The sequence below is a fragment of the Malania oleifera genome, chromosome 9 (assembly GCF_029873635.1).
Source record: "Malania oleifera isolate guangnan ecotype guangnan chromosome 9, ASM2987363v1, whole genome shotgun sequence".
In the NCBI taxonomy this organism is placed as follows: domain Eukaryota; kingdom Viridiplantae; phylum Streptophyta; class Magnoliopsida; order Santalales; family Ximeniaceae; genus Malania; species Malania oleifera.
This window is the reverse complement of record NC_080425.1, coordinates 79,270,649-79,297,971: the sequence shown is the minus strand read 5'-3', so window position 1 is coordinate 79,297,971 and position 27,323 is coordinate 79,270,649. Positions and strand designations below refer to the sequence as shown.

General features: G+C 35.1%; 1 protein-coding gene across 1 annotated transcript; it reads right to left on the bottom strand.

Moving 5' to 3' along the window:
• Nucleotides 1–23: 23 nt before the first annotated feature.
• LOC131163524 (ABC transporter G family member 42-like) lies at nt 24–3,551 on the bottom strand. The gene is made up of 3 exons (XM_058120119.1): nt 3,289–3,551; nt 425–634; nt 24–243 (listed from the first exon to the last, which is right to left on the bottom strand). Exons 1-3 carry the CDS (start codon nt 3,549–3,551, stop codon nt 24–26), a joined length of 693 nt encoding a protein of 230 aa, XP_057976102.1.
• Nucleotides 3,552–27,323: the final 23,772 nt, after the last annotated feature.

Here is a 27,323-nt window from a genome sequence, read left to right as displayed (position 1 = left end):
CATGGCACCAGGGAAACACAAAATCACAATAGAATCAATAGAACAGAAAAACACCCAAAGATGCCCCATTGAAAAACACCAAACGAAACAAGAAGCACACCAGCGGATGGCTTCTCTCGTGGATTGAGTACTAGAAAATTACAGAGCCATGAACTGACCTTTAAACTTGGGTCCAACTTTCCAGCCAATGCTTGCAAAAGGGTTGTCTTCCCAGACGAGGGAGGACCCAGCAGAAGTGTCAACCTGTGACAAAATGGGGCAGGGCTTGATCACAATTTCATCATCTTTTTTTTTTACTTTCCTTACACTCATTCCAACAAATAGAGGGAAAAGAAAGAAACATGTCTTTCTCTCTAACCAAACACACTGTTCACATTGTTCTTGTGAAATTAATTTCAAACTAATGACCAAGTGGTTATTATACCTTGATGGTTTTATAATGCCGGATACATTGTTGAGAATGGTGAGCTTTGACCTCTTAGCAAATCTTAATCCGAGCAAGCCAAGAGCTGACTCTAATACATTGCGAGTGGTGTTTAGTAGTGTGGGAAGAGCTCGGCTACCCACAAAACAATTTGCTTCCACCGCTAGTTCCTCAAATCTTACTTCCACCGTGGGGAGTTGGACCCCAACCCTGCACTCAAATTAAATAATAATAATCATAATAATAAGAACAGAATACAGTAATGATATGGTATTAATGATATTATGCATTAACTTAGAGCATAAGGAGTAGTTCTTGAATTTGATTGTTGAATTGAGTCAATCCATGTGAGGGAACTAGCTCTTATTTTCATATACCTTTTCACATATTTCAAGTTTAAAATCGAAAACCTCAAAGACTAAAATTGTAAACATGAACTTGAAATGCAGTCTTAGACACCAATTTAACATTCTACTAATCAATTAAAAGTTAATACGTTGCAACTTAATATTTAAGACAACTTATTTTTAGTTAATTTGGAAAAGTAACATTTAGGGGTGACAAAATAGGTTCATGGATTGGGTTTGAACATATCACAAACGGCGAAGGTCGCTCATTTATTAAATAGGTTATAATTAAGTACCCATTTAAAAATATAATTTATTTATTTTAAATTTTTTCTCCAACATTTTACCAAATTTCACTTATTATTATTTTTAAATAACGCTCATTTAGTCATTTATTTTATTTATTAATATCTTAATAAAAAACTTAAAAATTTTAAAAACAATACATCTCTTAATTTTTATTTTTAAAAAAAATATGATTTAAAAATTTTAAAATAACGCCAATACAAATATAATCCATCACTTGTATTGTGTATCAGTTTTTACTCTTCAAAATTTCAACAAATTTAGTTATATAACTTACAACTGCAAAATATTATTTATCCAAAAGCCCAAAAGCAAAAAATAAAAATTATAATATAAATATATATAAATGTAAACGGATGCCCCGACAATACCTGACTTAAACTTATCTAACCTATTTATTAAATGAGTTAAGTTTGGATTGACCTATTTATAAACGCGTCACATCCTCTCAAACTCAAATTCGATCTAAATGGATGGATAACAGGTTACCGATTGAGTCTTGACCCATTTTGTCAACCCTAGTAATATTTAACTAAGAATATTGCCTTTACTAGTGAGTCACTTTTGTCAGGTCAGTTATTTTGTTGGATTTAGAATGAGCCAAATATAAACCGATTCCTACTTTTAAATATATTAATTAATTCAACTCAATCCAATATATTTTTAAAATTTTAATGTTAATTGAAATAAATAGAATTTTGATCTTACATATATGAGAGCTTAGCATTGTGAATATGAATAAAATATAATACAAAATTTTATTAATTTTATTTATATTTACAAAAATTTAAAATAAAGATTTCAGATTTTTGCTCTTATAGACAAAACTAGACATGTTAAATGGGAGGGTATGGTTAAGATGGGTAGGGTCATTTATAACCGGTTAACTCATTTATGACCCATTTATATAAATATTTGATCCATTTATATATGATATATACCCATTTAGATATGGATCGATTCATTTGCCCATTTAATTTTAAAGCACACAAAAATAATAGTTGAATACCGACTAAAATGTATAAACTATCTTCACACATTATCATTGTTACAATTTATTGCTATCTTTGAAGGTTATTCGATCTATTACTCAATTGAAAATATGTATGTCAATTACGTACATGCATGCATTATATTCATATTAATTGATTTGTATAACTAAATTGAATCAATTGAGTATGCTTATACTTACGTAATTACGTACATATTTGAATCGAACCAACCATGTATGTTTATGAATCAAACTAATTGTATGCATTTATAATTGCTCAAATTGCAAAATTATGTACATAGAATTTTTGAAACAACATTAATTACATAATTATGTAGTTTAATTTGAAATGATAAGTATAGTAAGCAATTAACATAATTACATATTGATAAAATTACAGACATATCTAAATTGAACCATGTACATGCAAGAATATTAATTGGTTTGGAAAATCAAAGTAAATCAAGTTACTTACATGTACATAATTGTATAATTACATACATTATAACTGAGTTGTTCATAATTATAAAATTATACATTTAAATTTTCTAATTATAATATTCATTACAAAATTATGTAATTTAATTACAAATAATAAGTATAAACAATATTATAATTATCTACCGATATAATTACGGACATGTATCTGAACCAATTATGCAACACATATTAATTAATTTAAAAATCAAGTCAAATTATATACTAGTTATATAAAAATTCAAATTGAACAATACATAATTACATTACATACATAGAAATTGGGCCCATTAACCCATTTTTAATTAATAAAAATTAAATTAAATGACCACTTAGTCTAAAACATATCTAAAGTAAAATATTTTATAAATTTTAAACAATTTTTTTAAAAATAATGATAATCACTAAAACAGTATACCCACAATATAATTATTCATTTATAATCTTCAAGGACTCATGTGGTACGAATCGATCGATTTAAAATCGACTTACTTTACTTCATCAACTCTCTTCACTCTTCATGTCACCCGCGCCTCGATAATACTTTATTTTGTTTTTTTAAATATATAATTAAACTTTAATTTTTAATAACTATTTTTTTTTTAATTTTTTGAAAATAATGTCAAACACAGCCTAAATTAAAAAACTGTTTAACACAGAAACAAATTGAAGATTAAAACTTACCAATCAAATCGCTTAGCAACAAAAAAGAAAAAGAAAAAGAAAAAGAAAAAGAAATATACCGATCAAAACGTGTCCTCAGCTTCTTCAAGAATGTTTCATTGCCTTCATGGGCAACCCCAAAGCAGCGATCGACGAACTGCGTCCGATCGTTCGCGTCAAGTTTCCGAACGTCAATCTTCGTAAGATTCCGATGATCATCTTCCACCGGTTCCATAGTACTAGTGCCCGTGGTTCTGACGTCTGCCATCTGTTCGACGTCGTCCTCCGCCCTCCGCGGCGGCGCTGCAATTTCGCTCGTATGAACACCACTGCTACTGATCATATGCGTATAAATAGCTAGCTTTGTGGAAGTAGCCGGGTAGGAGTAGAAGTCTATGAATGGAGAAGATTAAATTCGAAAAATAAATTTGAACTACTTGAATTTAAATTATAACACGCAACCCCAATGTTCTCTCCCGATCGAATTAGTCGCCGTTTTCGTAGTGACAAGCCCAACTTAAATCGCCACATGCAAAGCAAATGACGTCCATCTCTCAATTATATCATTCTTATTAGATAAAACGGTCCACAGTGCGTAAATTTAAGCCAAAATATAAAAATATGAAATCCGAATTATTATTATTATTATTATTAAGAGTCTGTTTGGACTTTGGAGCTTTGAAAATTTTTGAAAAAAGATAATAAAATATGAATGAATTCATTTTTAAAAAGAAAAATTTTTGGTTGAGGAAATTAAAAAAAATAAATGAGTAACATATTGAGTTTATGCATGATTAATATTTGACTTAAAAAATTTCTAATTATATTAGAACAAAAGTATTTTTAAGTGTCGCCACACACTCAAGGGTCAATCTTACAATCATGTAAACATAACCCATCCGTTTATTATTGGTTACCCGTTTAAAAAATAATTATATATTTTAAATTTTTTAAATTTATTTATTTTAAAAAGCATTCCTTATTTTATTTATTAAATCTTAAAAAATATTATAAAATGTAAAAAAAAAAAAATGCACATGGAGACGGACTGAGAGAGCCGAGACTCATTGGGGACTGTGGAGACATGGGCATGGGCTATTTGGTGTTTTTGGGGGATTTGATTGGGGTAAAATGCGCGCGCGCGCGCGCACACACACACACACACACACACACACACACACATATATATATATATATATATATATATATATTCATGGGAAATAAGATCTATTAGTCTATGCCTTTAGGATCGAATTCAACATTTGGCCTGTTCGTGGGCTTTTGCAGCTGATTGTTTCCAATTGTCTTTTTCAAGCTTAGAGCATGATTGGAGGCCCGAGAGAGGGCGATTGAGATTTGAGATCTGAGAGTGAGCCGAGCCGAGAGAGGGAGATTGAGGTCTGAGAGTGAGAGGGAGGGGGAGACTGAGCGTGAGATCGTGAGAGGGGCTGAGGGAGACGAGAGTGAGAGGGAGATGGACTGAGGCGATGGCATGCAGCGAGAGGATCTGCGGCGACGGAGTGGGCGTGTTGGTGCTGCGGTGCTGGGCTGTCGGAAGAGGAACTGAGGAAGATCGGATACGAAATCTTGGCCTGGGGTGCGGGCGGTGTGCAGTGTTGGGCAGAGCCGCAGATGGCGGTGGGTGACTGGTGTGGGTAAGAAATTTGGGTTCCTTGGGTTAAATGTGTATATAATAAACGTGTCACCCACTAGGTGACCCAACCCGAACCTCATTGATATATTTATAAAGGTACGGATTATAAGTTCAACTGTTTAAAAATGAGTTAATTTTTATAAACCTGAACCTATTTTAATGGGACAAGTCACGGGTGATGTGGATCCATTTTGGTAGGCCTATTTATAAATAAGTGACCCCATAACAATAAACTTATCTATTTTTTTGTATTAGGTTCTATATAGTTTCAATTATAAAGTTGAATAGTTAATTTATGAGTTTTCACAGAGTTTCAATTAATTAGTACAATAAAATTTTTTTTAAACAAATTTCTTTTGAAATTGAAGTCATGGGATGGTGATTTTTTTTATTTAAAGCATTCATCTATGATACGAGCAAAGAGAAATTTGAAAGCGAGGAATGCTTAATAGAGAAAGAGAGTAGTGCCTTTTGAGAAAGTTATAAAAATTGGAAAATGAAAAACACATACAAATTTGAGAAATTGAAGCACAATGTATTACACAAAGGAGAGCAAATTCATTAGTTAAAGAATTTCATTTTTCGTAAATAAGGGGAAAAATTCAAACCTAAAGAGCATTAGAATCAATTTCTCCATTGATCAATATAACAAGGGAAAGGCAATACAACAATTGATTAAAAAAGACATAGTTTGAGAGACATGCCCCCTTGTAGCGCAACAAGTTTGAAACCACTTTCAAATCATAGAAACTCACACTTAGGCTCTACTTGGAAACTTGAAAAATGTTGGGAAAAAAAAAAAAAAATACAAAGGAATCCACTTTTTTATGTTTGGTTACCAAGAAAAATAAGAAAAAATAAAAATAAAAAATATATCAAATTAATGAACAGAAGTATGATTTATGAATAATTTACATTTGATTTTTCTTAATTTTTAGCCGTTTTAAAACAAATTTTCATTTATTGTAGTATTTGATATAAAGGAAAATATAATGGAAAATGAATTTTTTTCTTATTTTTCTTTTCTTTTCTTTTCTTTTCATTTTTCCAATCAAAATCCTTAATTCAAATAAGCCCTTAAGATGAAATCCTTTTTCCTTGCTTCTCCTTCACACTAATTGTCATGAAAATACAAGAACATATCAACTCACTAAAATGAAAAAATAATAGTGCTAGCACCTAGCCACCTACACAACATATAAAAAACTCTCATAGACCCACGAGTATAGTAGGTCTGCAATAGCTAACAAACTACCACAAATCAATTGTAAGCAAAACACAACGACACAAAAGTAAGGAAACCCAACTTGTTTAATAGTTGTGTTGGCCACACGGTAGCGCTAGCTTGCGAGAAATCATGCAGGGATCTCTCCCTCCATGCGTCTGTATGTCTGTTTTTTAAATTACACTTATTAAAAATGAGTCCCTTTTTGATATTAGTAAATGTAGGAACAATTTATCACATGTACATCTAACATTTAAAATATAGGTACACTGACACACAAAAAGGGAGGTTCACTATATAATTTCCCTTAGCTTGCCTAGTCAATACTCATGTCGTCTGTAACAAAGCCACCTGGCCATACTCCCACATAATGCCCTAATTTGTTGCCACCACCTATTAAACACTTATACAACTGAATTGTTGAAAATGATTTTTGAATTGAACAAGAGTGGTTGATTGATCAAATAAGAGTTTACTCATTCATAATATATCCATAATGTTGCAACGTCCCAGAGAAGGGTCTGGAATGGTGAGGAATAAAATCATATTGAAATTCGATGGAGTCGTCACTAACCTATTATTTACCTTGGTGCGGTTAGTACACCGAATTACTGCTCATTTGATTGGTCTTTAGACTAATTCTAGGCCAAAGAATTAATAGTCTCGGTCTATTTTTACCAAAGTTGGGATCGGAAATTTAGTTGTGTAAGGGGAAGGTACAAGCACCCCCTACATGCCTGTTTGATGAACGCTACCTAATTAATTATGAATTATTCCCAAATTGAATTTAATAACCTTTAGTTAACTTCTTTTAAAAATTAATAACAAATAAATAAATAAAATATATGAACAAAATTAATAAGAGGTTAAAAACTTTAGTGCGAGTTAGAAATGTCTAATAAGACTTCCAAACGAGGGGAGATAAACCCCCTTAGAGCTAATATAGGTGAGGTCTAAAATACCTCATTATCCTTTTCTAAATTATAGGAGCGCACACACACAAAAACACATGAAAATCATCAAATTATAAGCAAAATAATCTTTAAAAACATCCCCAAATTTTTTGTAACTTTTTTCTAAAATTTTCTCAAATTTTAAAGATTTTTTTTTTCTCATTTTTGGCAATTTTTACTTCCATTTTCCTTAAAATTTGAGCCAAAATAACTCAAATATTTTTTCTGATTTTGAAATTTTTTTTTCTTATTTTTTTTCCAACTTTTATAATTTTTATATTATTTTTCTTCAATTAAATCATAAAAAATTTAAATGATAAAAAAGCGGCTCAAGAAAAATAGACTGGTTCACCCAATTTGAAGCGGGTCAATCGGTTCAAGAAGTAAGGCCCACGTGTCAATCCAGAGTGGTGACACGTTGCAATTTTATTTTATTTTATTTTCAATTTACTGTAGCAAGGTGACGTCACCCTGTGTCATGGTCCCACTATTTTCACACCCTAGTGAAGGGTTGTGCGGCACTAGTTAAAGCACTCTTGTTTAACTAGCCAACCTATCATTTACCAACATTAATCATCCACGAAACACTTTCATTAGCATTCAATCAAATGGTAGCGGAAATAGTAAGCATTTATGAAAGTTGTGGCAAATAAGCAGTAAACATTGAAGCAAACGTAATTCATTAGCAACACCTTCGTTGACATTGTGTACTTAGCGAGGGAGGCAAGTAGGCTAAGCACGTTGATAATAGCTAGTGAGTTTTACAATGACTGATGAACACTCACCTTTCCCTAAAGAGGTTTTTATGTAATTATCATCTTGACACTAAGAAACATCAAAGTGACCGAGGAGTCATATTGCCTTATTTGACATACAAAGACTCTACTAGAAGAAAATAACCCTACACTAGTATTTATGTAATGACCTGAAAAATAAGGATATTTAAATATTAAAGAGAGAGAGAAATGGAAACAGAAACGGAAGGAGGAAACAAGCTTCGTCAACGAACGTTTCGCGTTCGTCGATGACATTGCATTTTGGATGGAATAACCCGAAACTCTTACTCTAGGGCTCGTCGAAGAACACAGGGAATTCATCGACAAGCACATAAGGGACCTCGTTGATGAAGCCATGCCTCGTCGACGCGAAAATACCGAGAGAGGTTTTGGGGTAGTCTGAAATTCGTCGACGAGGGAGGAAGTTCGTCGATGAAATTCCTTAAAGACTCATCGATGAGATGACTTGTCTCATTGACAAACTCAGGGCTATAAATTTCCAAAACTCGGATTTTTGATGAGAATTGGAGTAAGAAACTTCTTTCTCTCTCTCTAAAAATGTCTTCCACCCTTTCTCTCTTCGATTTCGGGCCCGTTTTTCACTGGATCGACGATCTGAAGCCACCACGACGCTCCTAGCGAAATTTTCTGCAAGTCTGCTGGAGCTGATCGTTGGTGGAGTTGGTTTGGATTTCGTCCTAATCTCAGGGTAAGACATTTTATTCAGCATTTGCCTTTCCCTTAGTTATAAGAAATACAATACACGAAGAAATACTAATATTTTGCTCTAGGGGATTTGATTTTCAGGGTGTTGAGTGGAGAACTCTGCGGGTATAGGGCCATAATTTAGTAGGAACTTTTCAGAACTAAGGTAAGGGAAATATGCTATGTTAGGAATTGTTATAATGTTAACAGAGATTTTACACATATGTATATACCAGCCTATTACCTAATTTTACAGAATATGAGTTTTAAATGTTTGTGTGGCCTGAGTGGATATTTATGTGATGAAAAACTTATGTAGTTTTTACAGTGTATCATACTATACTGAATATACAAATATAGACAGTATATATAGTTTATATAGTTTTACTAGTATATGGGGTTACACAGAATATATAGATATAGTTATATATTCACAGAGATTATACAGAAAATATGCGTGCATATACAACTTTTATACGAATCGTTTCATTAAACAGATATATATATATATATATATATATATACATATACATGTATACAGTTTTATACAGAACAATATATATATATTACAGCTTTATACAGAACAGTATATATAGTGTTTATAATATGCCATGTTTCCTATTACCATAACATACAGAATATACAGACAGAGTATATAGATAGAGAATACAAACAGATATACAGAGATAGCATCAAGATGCTACAGATACAGTATACAGAGATTACAGTATTTACTGTAACGACTCGGATTTTAAATGAAATTTAAATGATAAAAGAAAAGGGAAATGAAACTTGGGAAAGAAGGGAAGCTGCCAAGCTTCATCGACGAACACAAGGTTTCGTCGACGAAGGCTTAAGAGAATTCGTTGACGAACATAGGGCTTCGTCGAGGAGAAAATACCGAGAGGGGTTTTGAGGCAGCTTGAATTTCGTCGATGAATACAGGGTCTTGTTGACGAAATTTGTGAAGGACTCGTCGACGAAGAATGGGCTCGTCGACGAAATCCCCTATTTTATATAACGAAAATCCAGATTTAAGCTTGTTTAAGAAGCTAACTCTTTTCTCTCTCTCTCCCATTCGGTTCTCTCTCATTCTTTCGTCGATATCGGGCCAGATCTTCGCCGGATTGACAATCCGAAGTCACCACGATGCTTCTAGCAGAGTTCTTTCCGAATCTGCTGGAGCGAATCATCGGCAAAAGCAAGGTGGAAACCATCCCAAATTAAGGGTAAGGCTTAATACTCAATTTTTGGATTTGTGATAGTTGAGAGAAGTGTTTTATGCGTTAAAATATTAAAGTTTAATACTGAGAGTTTTCGTTTCCAGAGGTGTTGATTGGAAACATTGGGAATCATTCCTAAGTTGAGGTGAGGCTTTTAAGCCGAATTTGACTTAATGATAGTTAAAATAAATGTTATATACGTTGAAATACTAAAGTTTAATTCTGTGAGTTTTCATTTTCAAGGTATTGAGTTAGGAACCCTATGGAGGCGGGGAAGACTTTCTTAGGGGCTATTCAGGAACCAGGTAAGAGGATAAACTAAGCTAGTTTCTGTTTTTGAGAAAATACTTATATATATATATATATATATTTATCATTTGATTTATGGAAAATGTATATATTTATATATATGTTTTATATTTGCAAAATACTGTGAAAATGATCGTATGTTGAATATGTGAAAAATTTGTGGTGTGGCATGAGTAAAAATGTTGTGAAATACTGTTTTCTAGGAATGTGGATGATACGAATTTTTATGATGGAAAACCGGCGTACGGGCCGTGCTATGTGATGTAATTTGCCGGTGTACGGGCCGTGCTATGAGATGTGATTTTTCGGCGTACGGGCCGTGTTATGTGATTATGGTTTGCCAGTGTACGGGTTGTGCTATGTGTAGCTGGCGTACGGGTCGAGCTATGATAAAATGTGTAATACCGGCGTATGGGCCGATGATTTTCATGATACATGTATATATGTGAAATGATATGATTGATGTGAAAATAAATGATATGAGATATTTTTGTATTACGATTTTAGTATACGTATATGATATCAGAACCTGGTTAGCTTGGTTTAGGTTAGCACTTGCACGGTACCGTTGCTATGTGTCCATGGTTTTCATGATCATGATATCTGTGTTAACGCCACTATACGGAGTGGTGTGAGATTGGATGGTCGATGTGGTTATTTTCAAGAAGTGTGTTGTTATCACCCCTGGTGTACGGACCAGTGTGGGTAGACCCATCGGACCTACAGACTAGACTATTGACTTGGCAGTGGTCGGCCAACCATTGTCGGGTCCCGCTTTCGGGCCACACAACCCAGTCATGTGGGGGTAATACATGACAACAGCCAGCTAACCTACTAGGGATGTTTTATGTTATTATTATGATATGAGATGAGATATGCTTATGAAATGTAGTATGTTCTGCCATGTTTGATGTACTTATGTTTTCCCAGATTTGATAAACAGTATTGAATATGTTATGTATGGTATATGTAGAACACGAATACTCATGTTGCCATACACTGGTATTAGTTTATTTCCCTTACTGAGAGGTGTCTCACCCCTAAATCTTATTAACTTTTCAGGAGCCCCGGATAGGAGAGTGGGAAAAGCCCCGCAGAATTAGTGTTGTTTATCTGCCCTCTGCGAAGGGTAAGTTTTTGGTAGGGATAGCTAGGTTTTGTGGGATTTATCCCTAGATTTCATTTTTGGGATGTATATATGGAAGTACAGTGATTGTAGTAACTCGGGTACATTGTAATGTATGATATGATGGTATGTAAATAGTTGTACATTTTCTGCTGCATAGGTTTCTGCTGTATGTTTTGATGTATCCCTGGTACCCACGGGTCCAGGTGGATTGTGACCTGCTGAGTTGGAATGTGAGATGTGTGTTATTGATTTTATGATGATATTATTAAAATAAAAATGTGTGGAAAATGAGTAGGTCGTGACATTTACAGTATAGAAAGATAGCGTTATGGTAATTTTGGAAACATGATGGAAACAGTAAAAGAGTATATATGTATATATATATAGTATCAGATCCCTAAGAAAAGATTAAAAACAGATATAGATAAAGAATACAAAGCATGGTACCATTGCTAGATACAGATAGAGTGCAACCATATATCTCAGATAGTGTGTGGGTACCGTCGACCATGCTCGAAGAGTTTGCAGCTCCCCAGTTCGCTAGGTGGAGGGGGCCGGTTTGATGAGGTAATAGCTAGTCCCGAGCCTAGGAATGGATGCAGTTTGGCCGGACTGAGGTGGCGTAGAGTATATTGACTTATCTGGAGGGCCGACCAGATGAAGTCCCGCCTACGGGCTGCACAACCTTGTCATGAGGGGTCAAATCATGACATAGAGAGTTCCAGGGATAAAGCAAAGTTATGTATATGTATATAGTTTTTACAGTATATGATGAGTATAATATGATATTAGTAGTATGAAGAGTAGAAAACACAGATGATACAGTTATATTTTAAATTGTGAAAATAAAGATATGCTTTACAGATTTACTATTGTATTACAGTTCAGTTTTTATTTAAACAGTATTCCTAACTTAGTTGCCACACACTAGTAATAGCATATTTTCACTTACTGAGCATCGACTCACCCTATGACTCTAACATTTTTTCAAGTGAGCCAGCTGGGCGAGCAGATCAGGCTCGTGGATAGAAAGTATTTTGATTACCCTGGTTATAGGGTGAGTTTTAGACAGAATTTTTTATTATTGGGGTAGATGATGCTGGAGGGATTTGTTTTGCATGACTATGGTCGATATATTGGATTCTGGTATTGTATAATATTTACATATAGATATGGTTATGTGATTTGTGATCCGCTGCTTAGGTATGGATATAGATATATAAATATAATATATATATATAGAGAGACAGAAGTTTTGAGGTTGTTACAATTTACATGATGAAAACCTATCCCAAGAACACAAGATAAGCAGTCACAGGCAAGCATAATGCCCTGAACAAGCTTAACTCGTGACATTCTCCCCCACTTATGCGGTCGACGTCCTCATAGACTTTGGCGGTAGGTACGCTTCAAGTTGGTCCATGAACGGTTGAATATCTTCAGCAAAAATCCAGCTGATTTCTTTGTCATCAAAGCATTTCCACTTCACTAGGAACTTTTGTCGCTTCTTCCTTGAGGATATGAACTTTCCATCTGCAAGGATTGCTTCAAATTTATGTCTGTCAGGTTGCACTGTCTTCAACTCTGCTTTGTTTGTCTAACTTCTGCTCAGGTCATTGGTGTTAGCATTGAATGGCTTAAGGCAGCTGACATGAAACTGCGGTCTTCTCCCCTGATCTGCCCACTTCTTCATCTACTTAGAAGCTTTCTCCAAATAGGTTCGAGCAAACTCTGCATTCTGTCTCTATTCTCTGGTGAAGATGCAAGCCTTGAGACTCTTTCGTCTATATGGCTCGCCCACTGTATGAGGTAATAGCAGCAGCTGGCTTGTAACAAGCTCAAAAGTGCTCTTGTTGGTTGTTGAACTCCTTTGGGCATTGCCACAGAATGGAGCCACATCAAGTAGTTGCACGCCATTCTTTTGGTTGTCATTGACAAAATGGCACAAGTACTCTTTCAGTAGCTCTCTGAATCTTTTCATCTATCCGTTTGTCTGTCGCTGATAACTCGAAGAGATGTCAAGATGTGACCTGAATATCCTGAAAAACTCTTTCAAGAAGTTGTCAATGAACATTAAATCTCGGTCACAAATAATAACTTGGGGAACACCCTAATTTTTCACAACAGTCACAAGGAACAATTGTGTTATCTCCTCTACCGAACAGTACTTTGGTGCAGCCCTAAAAGTATCATACTTCTTCCTCTCCCCCTTGTCTTGTTGGCAAGTGAGACAAGTTTTGGTATAATACCTCCCCAGTAGTTTTGTCATTGGAGTCATTATCTGCGAATACCCCTCAACGAACTTCCTGTAATATCTAGTAAGGCCAAGAAAGGAACGCAACTCCTTCACAGTCGTGGGGATCTTCTGTTCTTGAATCATCCTTACCTTCTCCATACCCTTCCGGATACGACCTTGTTCAACCATATGACCAAGGAATTTGTTGCTTCGCTGAGCGAAAAAGCACTTCACTTTCTTCACATCCAGACTATTTCCCCTCAGCCTATTGAACACCTTCCATAGATGCTCTTCATGTTTCCCCTGAAACAACACCGATGCTCCCAACAATGTTTTGGAAGGGCGAACACATCCCGCTTCCAATTCATCAAGCTGTTTTCCCAACTCTACTATCTTTGGAGGCGCAATCTGACATGGCCCTTTAGCAGGTGGTTTCACTCTTGATAACAACTCAATCTCATGCTCCACAGTCCGTTGTGAAGGCAAATTGTGAGGCAGCTTATTCGGTAACACCTCCTTATCCTCATCCAACACCTTTTGGATGGTCGTAGGCTCTAGCTCTTGGCCTACTTCTTTGTCTACTGTGGCTAGACGTGTTTGCTCACCCTGACCCAATCCTTCATTGAACTATATGGTTGAAAGGGACTTCCTGTCGTCTCCTTTCATCGCAACGACTTGCACCATGCATGAGTGATCTCTCATCTGACACAAGGAACCAGCCGAAGGCATCAGCATTGCCCTCGTCCCCTCTAGAAACTCCATTCCTAGAATGATTGGAAATTCATCAAATGACATCGCTGTGAAATTTGCATGACCTTCCCACTGTCCAAGCTTCACAGTCACTTGCTTGGCTACTCCCAGAGTAGGCTGGGCTACAGATTTAACTACTTTCATGCGTCTTGTATCCTTGTCTAAGGATAAGTTGAGTCTCCATGCTTCCAACTGCGAAACAAAATTATGAGTAGCCCCCGTATCCACCATAGCGTGGGTACTCTTCCCATTTATCCTCAAGTTTATAAACATTAACCCCTCAGTGTTTTTTCCTGCTTTTCTAATGCGCTCACCAGCCGCACTCAAACCATCCTCAGGGCATGATCCTCTTCCTCCTTGCTTTCCACCCCTTTTCCCGAAGTAGAAGCTTGGAAGGCATTGAGTAATCCCTTGTGTTGACACTCACTCACTCTGTGAGATCCACGACACCAGTAACATGAAATTTTACTCTTCCCTTTTCCATTGGGTGTGTTGAACCCTTGAGATGACGAAGCTTCCTTCGAGGTTGATGATTTAGAGTTGGCTCCCCCACTCTTGGGTTTGCCTTTCTTGAAAGACTTTCCACTAGTTCCCTCTTTGCTAAATCGTTTGGACGAAGCGGTATCATCACCAGCGTAGTCAGTCAAGCTTTTTGCAGCAGCTTGTGCAGTTGACAAGTCTTGAACTCTTTGCCTATGAAGTTTTTTTCTTGCACATGGTTTCATCCCCTCTAGAAAATAGAACAACTTGTCATTCTCCAACATATCCCGAATATCCAACATCAAAGCAGAAAATTATTTCACATATTCCCTAATCGACCCCGTATGCTTGAGATCTCTCAATTTTCTCCTTGCATTATACTCAACATTTTCAGGAAAAAATTGGGCCTTGAGCTCTCTCTTCAAGTCTGCCCAACTATCGATTACACAGCTTCCATTTTCAATCTCTTGGTGCTTGGTACGCCACCACAGTTTGGCAGCACCAACCAAGTACATGGTCGCAGTATCCACCTTTGCCTGTTCCGAGGCCATCCCCACAGTGCTAAAGTACTGCTCCACATCAAACAAGAAGTTCTCTAACTCCTTGGCATCTCGGGCACCCTCATACGTCCTGGGTTCTGGTACCTTGGTCTTGCTAACTCCCGGAGTGTTGGAGTTCCCTATAGCAAGAACCATCAGATTCACCTTTGCATCCAGATAAGCCATCCGCAACTGCAAAGTTTCAACTGTATGGAAAAAGTCCTCTAACATGTCGCCTATCAAACCTGCTTGATGTTATTGTGATCCCATCACTTCATCAACAAGTTCTCTCATCTCGGCCACCTCAGCGGCCATAGTGTTGGTTGTTGCCTCAACCTATGCTTCTAGCACGCTGATCCTCTCAGCATTGTTTGGTGCCATGGTCACTTACCAAAGCTTTCCAAATCCAACAACGAAGGAAATCGAATTCGCGTAGCAACTCAACCTTGGGCTTTGATACCAAGTGTCACGGTCCGACTATTTTCACACCCTAGTGAAGGGCTGTGTGGCGCTAGCTAAAGCACTCTTGTTTAACTAGCCAGTCTATCATTTACCAACATTCATCCACGAAACACTTTCATTAGCATTCAATCAAATGGCAGTAGAAATAGTAAGCATTTATGAAAGCTGTGACAAGCAAGCAGTAAACATTGAAGCAAGCGTAATTCATTAGCAACACCTTCGTTGACATTGTGTACATTAGCGAGGGAGGCAAGTAGGCTAAGCACGTTGAAAATAACTAGTGAGTTTTACAATGACTGATGAACACTCACCCTCCCCTAAAGAGATTTTTATGTAATTATCATCCTGACACTAGGAAACATCAAAGTGACCGAGGAGTCATACTGCCTTATTTGGCATACAAAGACTTTACTAGAAGAAAATAACCCTACACTAGTATTTACATGATGGAAACCCATCCCAAGAACACGAGATAAGCGGTCACAGGCAAGCATAATGCCCTGAACAAACTTAGCTCATGACACCCTGCCATGTGGCATCACGCAATTCATTAATTTTTATTTTATTTTATTTCATGACTTCACCCTACTACTACAAAAAATTAAGGTTATTAGTAACGATTTTAAACCGTCACTAATAATACCAAATTGCCACTAATAAGTATTAGTGATGGTTCGATTAGTATTAGTGACGATTTGAAATTAGTCGCTTGATCTGTAATTGTTGGCCTAACATGACTTACTAATCTTATTTTGATGATAACAAATACAAGGTAATTTAACATGTTTTGTTGAAAGTGATGATGCTTTAGGAATCGGGTGTTTAAGCTCAAAAAACATATTCTAAAGACACCTTGACGAAAGCTTAGAGAATTGATGGAAGCTTAGAGAATTGAAGCTCGAAAGCAAGATGGACTAAACAAATGACAAACATGAAGACTCCAAACTTAGAATAGAATTAAATCATTAGAGAGTCTCTATGTAAGTACTCGGTTCGGCGAGTAATAGAGGGAGGGAAAGAAGAGAAAGGGAGATGATCGGCCGAGGGTGGCTCGAGAAAATTAGGAATTTAATTAGAGAATCAGTGACGAATTTCAAACTGTCACTAAAACTCTTAAAACCATCACTAAAAGTCTATTTTTAGTGACAGTTTGACTATCAGTCACTAATAATGGAATATTAGTGATGGTTTAAGAATCGTCACTAATAGTCTGACATTTAAAATTGAAATTTAAAATATTGTACCAATTAGGGGTGAGCATAATTTGGGAAAACTGAATTCACCGAATTAAATGACCAATTCCTGTCATCAATTCGGTTTAGTCAATAAATAGGGACAGTTTGATTTGGTTACAATTTTACCAATTTTTGGTTCATTGGTTATTAGTTCGGTTAATATAAATTTTAATTCGGTTAACCGAATTAACTAATTTAATAATTAATTACAAATTGAGTTTATAAAATAAAGCTACTCTGAAGTGTTTTGATAACCACTTAGTGACTAATTTATATTTTACTAATTTTTTTTAATAAAATTAACATGCATGCATTAGCTGCTTAATTAAGAAAGACTATCAGTGAATGTCTTTCATCCTGGACAATATATATCAACAACAATTGCTATCTCTCCACAGCTATGACGATAGTCTCACACTGGCCCATCTGAATTGTAATCATCTTCATGAGCAGCCCACGCATGCATGCACCGACATGAATGTTGCGTATGCAAAATCTCATTCTGGCTTAATTGTGGCCGATGCATACCTCGAATTCATCCACTCAGAGTGCTATTGGTAATCCGTATATACACCTAGTTCACTATCAACGATAGCTCTTCTATTTTTTTGTCCACTATGCTAAGAACAATCCCAGTCAATGGCCAGACATAAAGATCTTTCCTTCAGATTTGAAAGAGGTTGCTTCTATTAGAAAAAGTGAGAGAAGACCTTTAGGACCTGATTCATTGAAGAAGCTAAAAATGAGTAATGCTTCCGTGAAGCCTTTGCACATTAACACTACAAAGTCTGTCTCAAGGAAACTACAAATTAAAATCTTCCGTAGATGATGAAAGTGGGACTTCATAATTGCAGGAAAAGCTATATAATATGATGTGTAAGGGGTCTTGGTCCCATTAAACCTTGGACATGTTCTTCTTGTTATATTTTATCTTCAACTCATCCAGATTCTCATTTGTGGTGTCAAGTTTTGCTTACTAGCTGGGCAATATTAGCAACTCTTTTTATCTGTCCATTGCTATGAAGATGGCCTCTTAGTTTACTAGCCCTGCTAAATTGTAATCATCTTCACGAGGAACCCACTCGTATGTGCATAGACATTTGAACAAAAGCGCGTTGTTTCTCTTTCGTGCATCCCACTCCTTTTACTGTACGTGATGAACAACTTCAAAAGATCTCTCAAATTAACTCTATTGCATTTAAGAAATCAATCCAATCATTATAGAACTTCACCACTCCTACCTTGGTATGTACATGATCATTCCAAAAGGTATGAACTTGAAAAGGTTTAAATTTAGAGAATGTTTTTAACCAATATTCACTATATATCAATGACTCCATTTTTTTTTGGTCCACTATGTTAAGAACAATACTAGTCCATGGCTAGACATGTAGATCTTTCCTTCTGATTTGAAAGAGGTTGCTTCAATTAGGAAAAGTGAGAGAAAACTTTCAAGACTTGATTCATTGAAGAATTTAAAAATGAGTAATGCTTCCGCGCGTGAAGCCTTTGCACATTAACACTACAAAGTCTGCCTCAAAGAAACTACAAATTAAAATCTTCCGCATATGATGAAAGTGGGACTTCCTAATTAGGGGAAAACTATATAATATGATGTGTAAGGGGTCTGGTCTCATTAAACCTAAGACATACTCTTCTCATTGTATTTTATTTTCAACTCATTTAGATTCTCATTTGTGGTGCCTGTGTAAGGGGTTTGGTCTCATTAAACCTAAGACATACTCTTCTCGTTGTATTTTATTTTCAACTCATTTAGATTCTCATTTGTGGTGCATCTTGGCCACTTAGGTGACCTAGAACACTAATGGGCCAGAGCAGGCATATATGTTTGTCTGACATGACAATCGAGGTGATTCCTTGGCCATCTCTGCCTAAGTGGGAAGGTCTAACTTTTATGTTTGGATTATCTATAAGCTAATTTACTTGTTTTTCTGGTCAACAAATGCATTAATATTAGTGGCGAGACTAATACAAGACTATTAGTGATGATTTAATAAATTCGTTGATAATAATATACTATTAGTGACGATTTTAACAAACCATCATTAATAACAGATTATTAGTGATGGTTCTTCTAAACCGTCACTAATCTTGTAAAAGAGATTGTTTTTATATTTTTTTAAATAAAAAACACCATTACTGACGGTTTAATAAATCTGTCGCTAATAAGTGACTATTAATATACTATTAGTGACGGTTTACCAAACCGTCACTAATATAGTTAAATAAATTTTTTTAATATTTTTTAAATAAAAAAATTTATTAGTGACGGTTTAACAATTTTGTCGCTGATAATGGATTATTAGTGACAATTTACACACATTGTGACTAATATAATACTATTACTGATGGTTAAATAACTGTCACTAATATGTCGTTTTAGTGACGCCTTCAATTCGTCACTAATACGCTAAGGAACGTCGCTAATATTTTTTTGAAATAGTTTCTGCGTGAAAAGTAGTTTCTTGTGATGATTTGAGGGGGAGAGTTGGTTTTTAGTGACGCTAGTATTAGTAATGGTTTTAGTTTCGTCACTTAAAGTGTATTATTAGTGATGACTTCGAAAACCGTCACTAATACTTGCACTATTAGTGGCGAATTTTAAAAACCTTTATTAATATGTCACTTTTAGTGACGAAATTGGAACCGTCACTAATATTTCGTCACTAAAAACCAGTTTTTTTATAGTGTAACAAGATTCCTTCCTTTGAAGGTCTTATTAGACATTCCTAAATTGCACCTTATTTCACATTTTCTTTTTAAATTTTAATATTTATTTATTTTTCAAGGAGTTAATTAAAGACCATTAGATTCAATTTAGGGATAATTCATAATTAATTAGGTACCATTTGTAGAATAGGTGTGTAGGGGGTGCTAGGACCTTCTCGTCGTATATATGTATTATGAATTTTAATACAGCAGCTCATCTCATCTCACGCGGCAGTTAGCAGTAATAGCAATTCGTAGTGGCAACAACTCTCAGTTGGCAGCAGCAACAACTTGCAATCATAATTTAATTCTTGTGTTATTGTTCAATTAATTGTTAATTTAGTTATTTAGTTGGTAGTTTAGTTAGTATTTTAGTTGGTAGTTTTTGTTGTTGTTATTTTTAGTTCTTGAGTTGGTAGTTCAGTTATTGAATTGTTGTATATATATATATATATACCTTGTTGTAGGCTACTTTTGATATAATAGAATTGAAACATTTTCATAAATATGATATGGTATTAGAGCAATTTTTGAAATATTTTCTCAATCTTCTCTAATGGCCAAAGCCCCAGCTTCCTCTTTTCTCTCCTCTTCTTCATCAACCATTGATGATTTTATCAATCCATACCATCTCAGTAATTGAAACAATCCTGGTGGTGTTCATGTTTCTCATGTCTTGACCGGAGATAATTATCATACACGGAGTCAATCAATGCTCACTTTGAATGTAAAGAATAAGGTAGCTTTCATTGATGGATCTCTCCCTCAACCACTAATTTCTGATTCTCTTCACTATCCATGGAGTCGCTATAATAGCATGGTTATGGCATGACTTCTCAATTCAATTTCAAAGGAAATTGCAGCCAGTGTCATCTATGTGATCACTGCACGTGCAATTTGGTTGGATCTTCATGATTATTTCTCTCGCAGCAGCGGTCCTCACATATTTCAACTCAAGAAAACTATCTCGGATTTATCTCAAGGTCAATTTTCCATTACTCAGTTGAAGGGCTATTGGGATGAACTTCAAAGCTATCATCCTTCTCCCCTCTGTTCTCTTGTTCCTGCCTGTTCTTGCAGTGCTATCATACTGGTTGTGGACTTTTAATACTATGATCATGTTTTGCAGTTTCTAATGGGCTTGAATGAATCCTATAATCACATACAGGGCCAGATTCTTTTACTTGATCCTCTTCCACCGATCAACAAAGTATTTTCTCTCTTGCTTCAAGAAGAGAGTCAACGACAGATTGCAGTTACATTTTCTCCTCTTTTTGACTCAGCTGCAATGATCAGTTCCTCTATTCCAGTATCTTCCATATGCAGTAACACAAAATCTTTCATCAAGAAAGATCGTTCTATTTGTTTGCATTGTGATATAACAGATCACACTATGGAAAAATGTTATCGGTTGCATGGTTTTCCTCCTAGATAAAAATCTACTAAATCTAAATATGCAGCACCAAGTTCAACTCACAATGTTTCTACTGAGCCTACTTTTGATTCCCCATCATTACCTTTTACTCAAAAGCAATGTCAATAATTTTTAGCTCTCATTTAGCCATCAGTTTCATTAGTTTCATCAGTTACTGGTACTTCTTTAACTCCAACTCACATGACATGTATTCTTTCATCCCAATCTTATGCTTGTGCTTCTCTCACGGTTAATTCTCCTTCCACTTCATGGATTATTGATACCGGGGCCACTGATCACATGGTTAACTCGGTTACTTTCTTTTCTTCAATTACATCCATTGTTTCAAGTTTTGTTATGCTTCCTAATGGTCTTCAAGCACCTGTTACTCATATTGGTAATCTTGTGCTATCTAATTCTTTAGTTTTAAAGAATGTTTTGTGTGTTCCTTCTTTTACATTATTTTTGCCAGTAAATTGGTTTTAGATCTTTCATGTTCCTTCATTTTTCTTTCTTCTTTTTGTTTTATACAGGACCTGCATTAATGGAGAACGATTGGCTTGGGGAAATTGCTTAATGACCTTTACCATTTGATACCACCCTCTATTTTAGCTCCAAAGTGCTTCACTGCTATAGATTCTTCTTCAGATATTTGGCACAAAAGGCTTGGTCATCCATCTGATTCCAAGTTATTGTTGCTTCATGAATTGCTTTCTTTCGAGTCTACTAATAATTCTCCTTGTACGGTTTGTTTTGACCTGATAGGTCACACCCAATTTTGATTATGACAAATACTATTGGTATTGATGGTTGTACTAAGACTTGCATGCAGGTTCACCTTGTGTGTGCTTTTGGACTAAAAGACATACCATTATGGCATACGGTGTTCGTGCCGAAGAATGAAGAAATATGTGTTGTATTTGTAATTATTATTTAGTTTCTTTATTTTGGGATGTAAATTTGATTGTGGACTGTGCACTCCTATGACTTGTAATAATTTGCATCATACATGGTAGGTAGGTATGCTCAAATCGACCATAGTTGGACTTTAGGTACCTACATTTAGTACACAAGTCCCCAACATCACTTATTATATCAGGGGAATCAATTCAGGCTAAAAAGGAACTTAATTGAAGACAATGAGAGGGCTCGAGCGACCGAACCTATGTAGTGTTAAACGACTTGGGCGACCGAACAAGTCAATATGTTGACTTGGTGATTCGGGCACCCGAACCACTTTTGAGCGTATCTCCCTCGGGCACCCGAACCTATGTCAGATTCCTTTTCAACAATCCAAGCGCCTGAACGATTATGTTCAAAATGGGCTCGGGCAACTGAATTGATTAGTTCGGTTAATCGAACTATGAGTCGGGCACCCGAACTAATAAAAAAATGCTACTGACTTTTTTTTTTGCCGATCGACTCACTCTTCGGGCACCCGAACCACTAAAAGTTGAATTTTTGACTGTGTCTATTCGGGCACCCGAACCTCAGGCCAGGCTCTCGAACCTCGCGGGTTAAAATATTTTTTACTGATTTTTAAATGGGGTAAATTAGGTTAATTTTCTTAATGACTTTTGAAACAATTTTAATTATACCCACTGTGTCCCCAATGGTAAAAAAAAAATCCTCCTTGCCTATAAATACCCATTCATTTGTTATAATTAGTAAGGACTAACACTTTGATTAAGGCAAAAATTCTCTCAATTTCCAAAACCCTAGTTTAGCCTATACTACTCCAAACCCATTCATTTGTTATAATTAGCCAGGATTAACACTTTGATTAAGGCAGAAATTCTCTCAATTTTCAAAACCCTAGTTTAGCCTATACTACTCCCAAAACACTCATACACTCCATATTTCTTGATCTTTCAAGTGTTGCGAGTATTTCTAACTCTAGTGTGCTTAATCTTACTAGCTACAACTCTCACTTGTGTTATTGTTTGATTGGTTTTATTTGAGAGTTTAGCATTAAAGTTCTTCCATCGATTTCATTTGATAAATCTTGTGTGGGAAGACTTTGAGGGTTGTGGTTCTTGCATTGTCATTGCAAGATACCTAAACCTACATTTTGGTGTGCAAAAATCCTTTTAAAAAAGCTAGTGTTTCAAACAACTCGACTGTACTTTGTATATTGAAATATCTTATTGAGTTTGCTTGATTCAACTTGCTTAGCATATTTGAAATCCTGATCTGATTTTGTGTTATTCACATATTGTGTTTCAAATCTTACTTGGATATACACTCTAGATCTGAACTAAAAATCTATACTTGATTGAGTGTTTAGCACACATTAGAGCACTGAGCATATTTACATATCATTCGTGTTTGCAATATTGATTGAGCTGTATTGGTGCACATATCTGCTTGTCTAGAAGCGAATTTCTACGTGCACATTTTATACACATTGGTTGTATTCTAGGCGGGGGTCTGAAGAGGGAGACTAGCCTTGTTGAATAGTCCCGGACTGACTTAGACCCGGTTAGGAAAGTTAGGTGCGCCATCTTGGTAAGGCGTGTTGGTTGAGGTCAGCCCCATGAATTGATGTGGTTGTAACCAGTGCCGCTCCACTCTTTAAGTGAGCTTTAGTGAATCCTTGTGCTGGTGTAGCCAAGGCGAGGACGAAGGCAATTTGGCCGAACCTCGTTAACATATCGCGTGTACTGTTTACCTTTCCACACTTTTCTATTACTGCACGTATATGTTTATTTATTGATCGCATAGACTGACCCTACGTTGTGCAATACTACTGTTAAACCAATTGACCTAGGAAGGAATTTTTAAATACCCAATTCACCCCCCTTTTGGGATTGCATCAAAACTAACAATTGGTAACAGAGCCTTATAACTTAGACTTAAACATTATTTAGTAAAAGATCATGATGGCTCGTGTTAGTGCATCCCCTTCATGCGTGGGAAGATAACTCACACACCCACCAGTATTCTGTGGTAATAACTATGTTGTATGGAAATTCAGAATGACTGGGTATGTGAAAGCCTTAAATTGGAAATTTTGGAAAGTCATTGATCAGGGTGATTGTGTGCCTATGAAATCTACTAGGTGTACTGATGTTCCTAAATCTGAGTGTGAACTGAATGATCATGATAGGAACTTAGTGCAGGTGAATTTTGATGCCATGAATACCTTACTGCATGCTTTAGATTCTAATATTTTGTATGAGGTTATGGTGTGTGGCAATGCAAAGGATATCTGGGATGAGCTTGAAAGGAAATACGGAGAATCCCAGGGGAATAAGACCACTACTCAGGAAGTGGTAAATAATAGGGCAATTGCATCAACAGATAGTGAGATATATGATTCTATCTCTGCCTCCGTTGACGATTCTTGTGTTGAATGCTGTGATGTATCGTATGCTAAATTATCTGTTGATAATACTGTTAGTGATGCATGCAATGATTCTGGTGAAAAATGCAGCAATATATTGTATGATGAATCATTTCGTATTCCTTGTGATAAAACTGCTAATAATGCATTCAATGATTCATATGATGTTTATTGTGAAAAATCTTGTGATGAATCATATGTTGAAGTTTATGATGAAAGCATGCTCTTGAACAAAGAACTAGAATGATTTGTATTTAAAATGCATAAACTTCTAGTTAGGATGTATAAGTAGAAAACAATCTTGAAAAATGAGAATAAAAAGATTGCAAAGCAATTAGATGAATTAAAAGATGATCATGCTATTCTAGAGAAGAACAAGATTGAGAAGATATTGAATATTAACTGCTTGGAAGAAAATGAAAAAAAAAAATCACAATAAACCCTTAGGAGCTAAAGGAAATAAATCTTTCAAAAATGGTTCATTTTTTAAATCCCACAATCACAAAAATGCCTTGTCGAGCAAAAATAAGATTTGTAAGCATAATCCTTCACGCATACCTAAAACTTACTTATCTTGTAAAATGATATGACATTCAGTTTAATTGTCTATCTAGAAGTGCCAGCAACTTGGAAAAAGAAATGATGTGGGTAATCATAAAGGAAAACCTTTCGAGACCAAAGGAAGGAAGAAGTCAAATTAAAATTACATAATTTTCAGATTCTTCCTTAGTGCATAGGATTAGCCATAGGCTTAGGAAGTGGTTCGGACTGAAAATGTAAAATCTTAGTATATGTCCACTATTTAAAATTTTACATACTAAGTATTTCGAGAAATCAAACCAATATGAACTTAATGCATACATTCATTAGTTGAAATATGAAATTATTGGTGGTTTGAATTAAAATCCACTTTCAAAATGGACAAAGCATTTTTGCTCGGTAAACAATTCAAAATGCTTAACTCATACTTAAATGTAAACATCTTAAGTTAAGCATACATTGTCCATTGCACTAGTTTGTGGTTTAGGGAATCCATCTCACACTATATATCATTTAATCCTAAACCCATCATTGAACTTAAAAGCCTAAATCATAATCAAGTCATCACTCTAGGACATATTAACTAGTATGAATACTTTTTGAACAATGTCCTACTTCTGAACACTCTCTTGAACTTAAATAAAATGTTTAATCTTTAAGAGTATTCATTCTTTACTTCTCTCACAAAGCTCTCAAACACTAAGTCAAACCCATTAGAGCTTTATATACTTAGAGATGAGTTCAATGACTAATAAAATTGCCTAGGTCTCAGTCTAGATGAATGTATAAAATTCAAGTAGACCTATGCTCATGCATTTAAAACTCAAAGCCATTAGAACTTGTACCTATCACATTTTGAAGATCATAAGAAATGAGGCAGTTATATACTTAGCACACAGAAAAGATATTCATTGTGACTTTTTGGTCTAATAAGCCTAACGCATTCACGCCAAGATTAAACCATTGAAAATCTTATAAACTCTTGGCTAAAAAACTTGAACTATAAGAAAAGGCATAAAATGATTAAGTGCATAACTCAGGGGGAGCATATTTCATTGATTGTTATATTAACTAAATGCTCTCATAATCATACTAAATGTTTGAATGCCTAAATGAATATCAACATTGCTTTGAACTCATTCTATCCTCTGTCCTTTACTGTGCATATTCTTTGATGGATAGATTATGTTTTATGAATTTTTTATACTACTAGAATGCATGCTTAGTATAGAATGCCTCCTATATGGAAGATGCAGTTGATGAGAATTGCATGCTGGTAGTGGATTATAGGTTCTCGTATGCTCAAATTGAATTATTTTGAATTGATTGCTTGAATCTATCAAGTTTTGGTGCATGGAAATTTAGGAAATGTCCGATTTACAGACGGCATGTTGCCGAAATTTTGACAGAAATTTTTCCAAACCAAAACCTTGTGTTAAAGATGATTATGATAATAAAAATGTTAAAATGTTTTTGAAAGGATGAATGAAAACTTAAATAGAAATATCACACTTTCATCCTTGCATAATCATCACATACTTGGAGGAGCTAAGCTCTATACCTATGGAAAGATCATAAAAGAACTCATTTGCATCACGCTTTGAATTTTAAATATTGAGGCTCTTCTAAGAATCTTGAACATCATATCTAGCTCTTAAAACTATATATTTAGATATGGATTGTTCTCAGTTATATGCTTTATTTCATGCCTTAATATATATTCTCTGATGCATTTTGAAGATTCTCAAGAGACTATACCAGTTGCCATGTTTGAAATAAATCAGTTAATATCCAGTGTAGTTATGTTAAAAGTTTTAAAATGATGACTTATACAACTAGGTATAATGAAATAACTCTTTATTTAGTATAAACAACTTATTGCATCTAAGCCATAGTTCAAATTGATAGGGGGAACTTCTAAAATTAAAATGCCTATCATATTATGCTCACAAACGTTTTAGCTTAGATATGGTGTTGAATCAAATGTTGCATGTGCTTGAACAAAATGATTATATTGAAAATGTTTAAGTTAAAATATGTTGTTTTGCCATTGTCAGCTGTGTAGCCGTATGATCCTTGTTTTGAATTGCATGATATCTTTTGGATCTTTATGGTTGGTTTTTCTGGTTATATTTTAGTATATGCTTCATTGTCAAACCAGAAAATTTTGGCTTGCTTGCATTAAATTAAAATCTCTTTTCAGCAAGCAACCCTCAGCACAATTTTGCAAACATCATAAGGGGGATATATATATTTATATATACATATATATATATATATATATATATATCTATTTACATATACTTCATGGCAAGAACTAATTTCAAAACTAATTTTTTTTCTCTCTTGCCTTATTAATATTATATACTATATGTTTTTAAATTGCATAATTGGTTAGGTAACTTCACA

Excerpts from the sequence above, each read along its gene's own strand:
- LOC131163524 (XM_058120119.1), bottom strand. The coding sequence starts at position 3,551 with ATGATCAGTAGCAGTGGTGTTCATACGAGCGAAATTGCAGCGCCGCCG. Across the intron at positions 635-3,288 it reads CTGAGGACACGTTTTGATCG|GGTTGGGGTCCAACTCCCCA; the intron begins GTATATTTCTTT and ends ATTTGAGTGCAG. Across the intron at positions 244-424 it reads GGCATTATAAAACCATCAAG|GTTGACACTTCTGCTGGGTC; the intron begins GTATAATAACCA and ends ATTTTGTCACAG.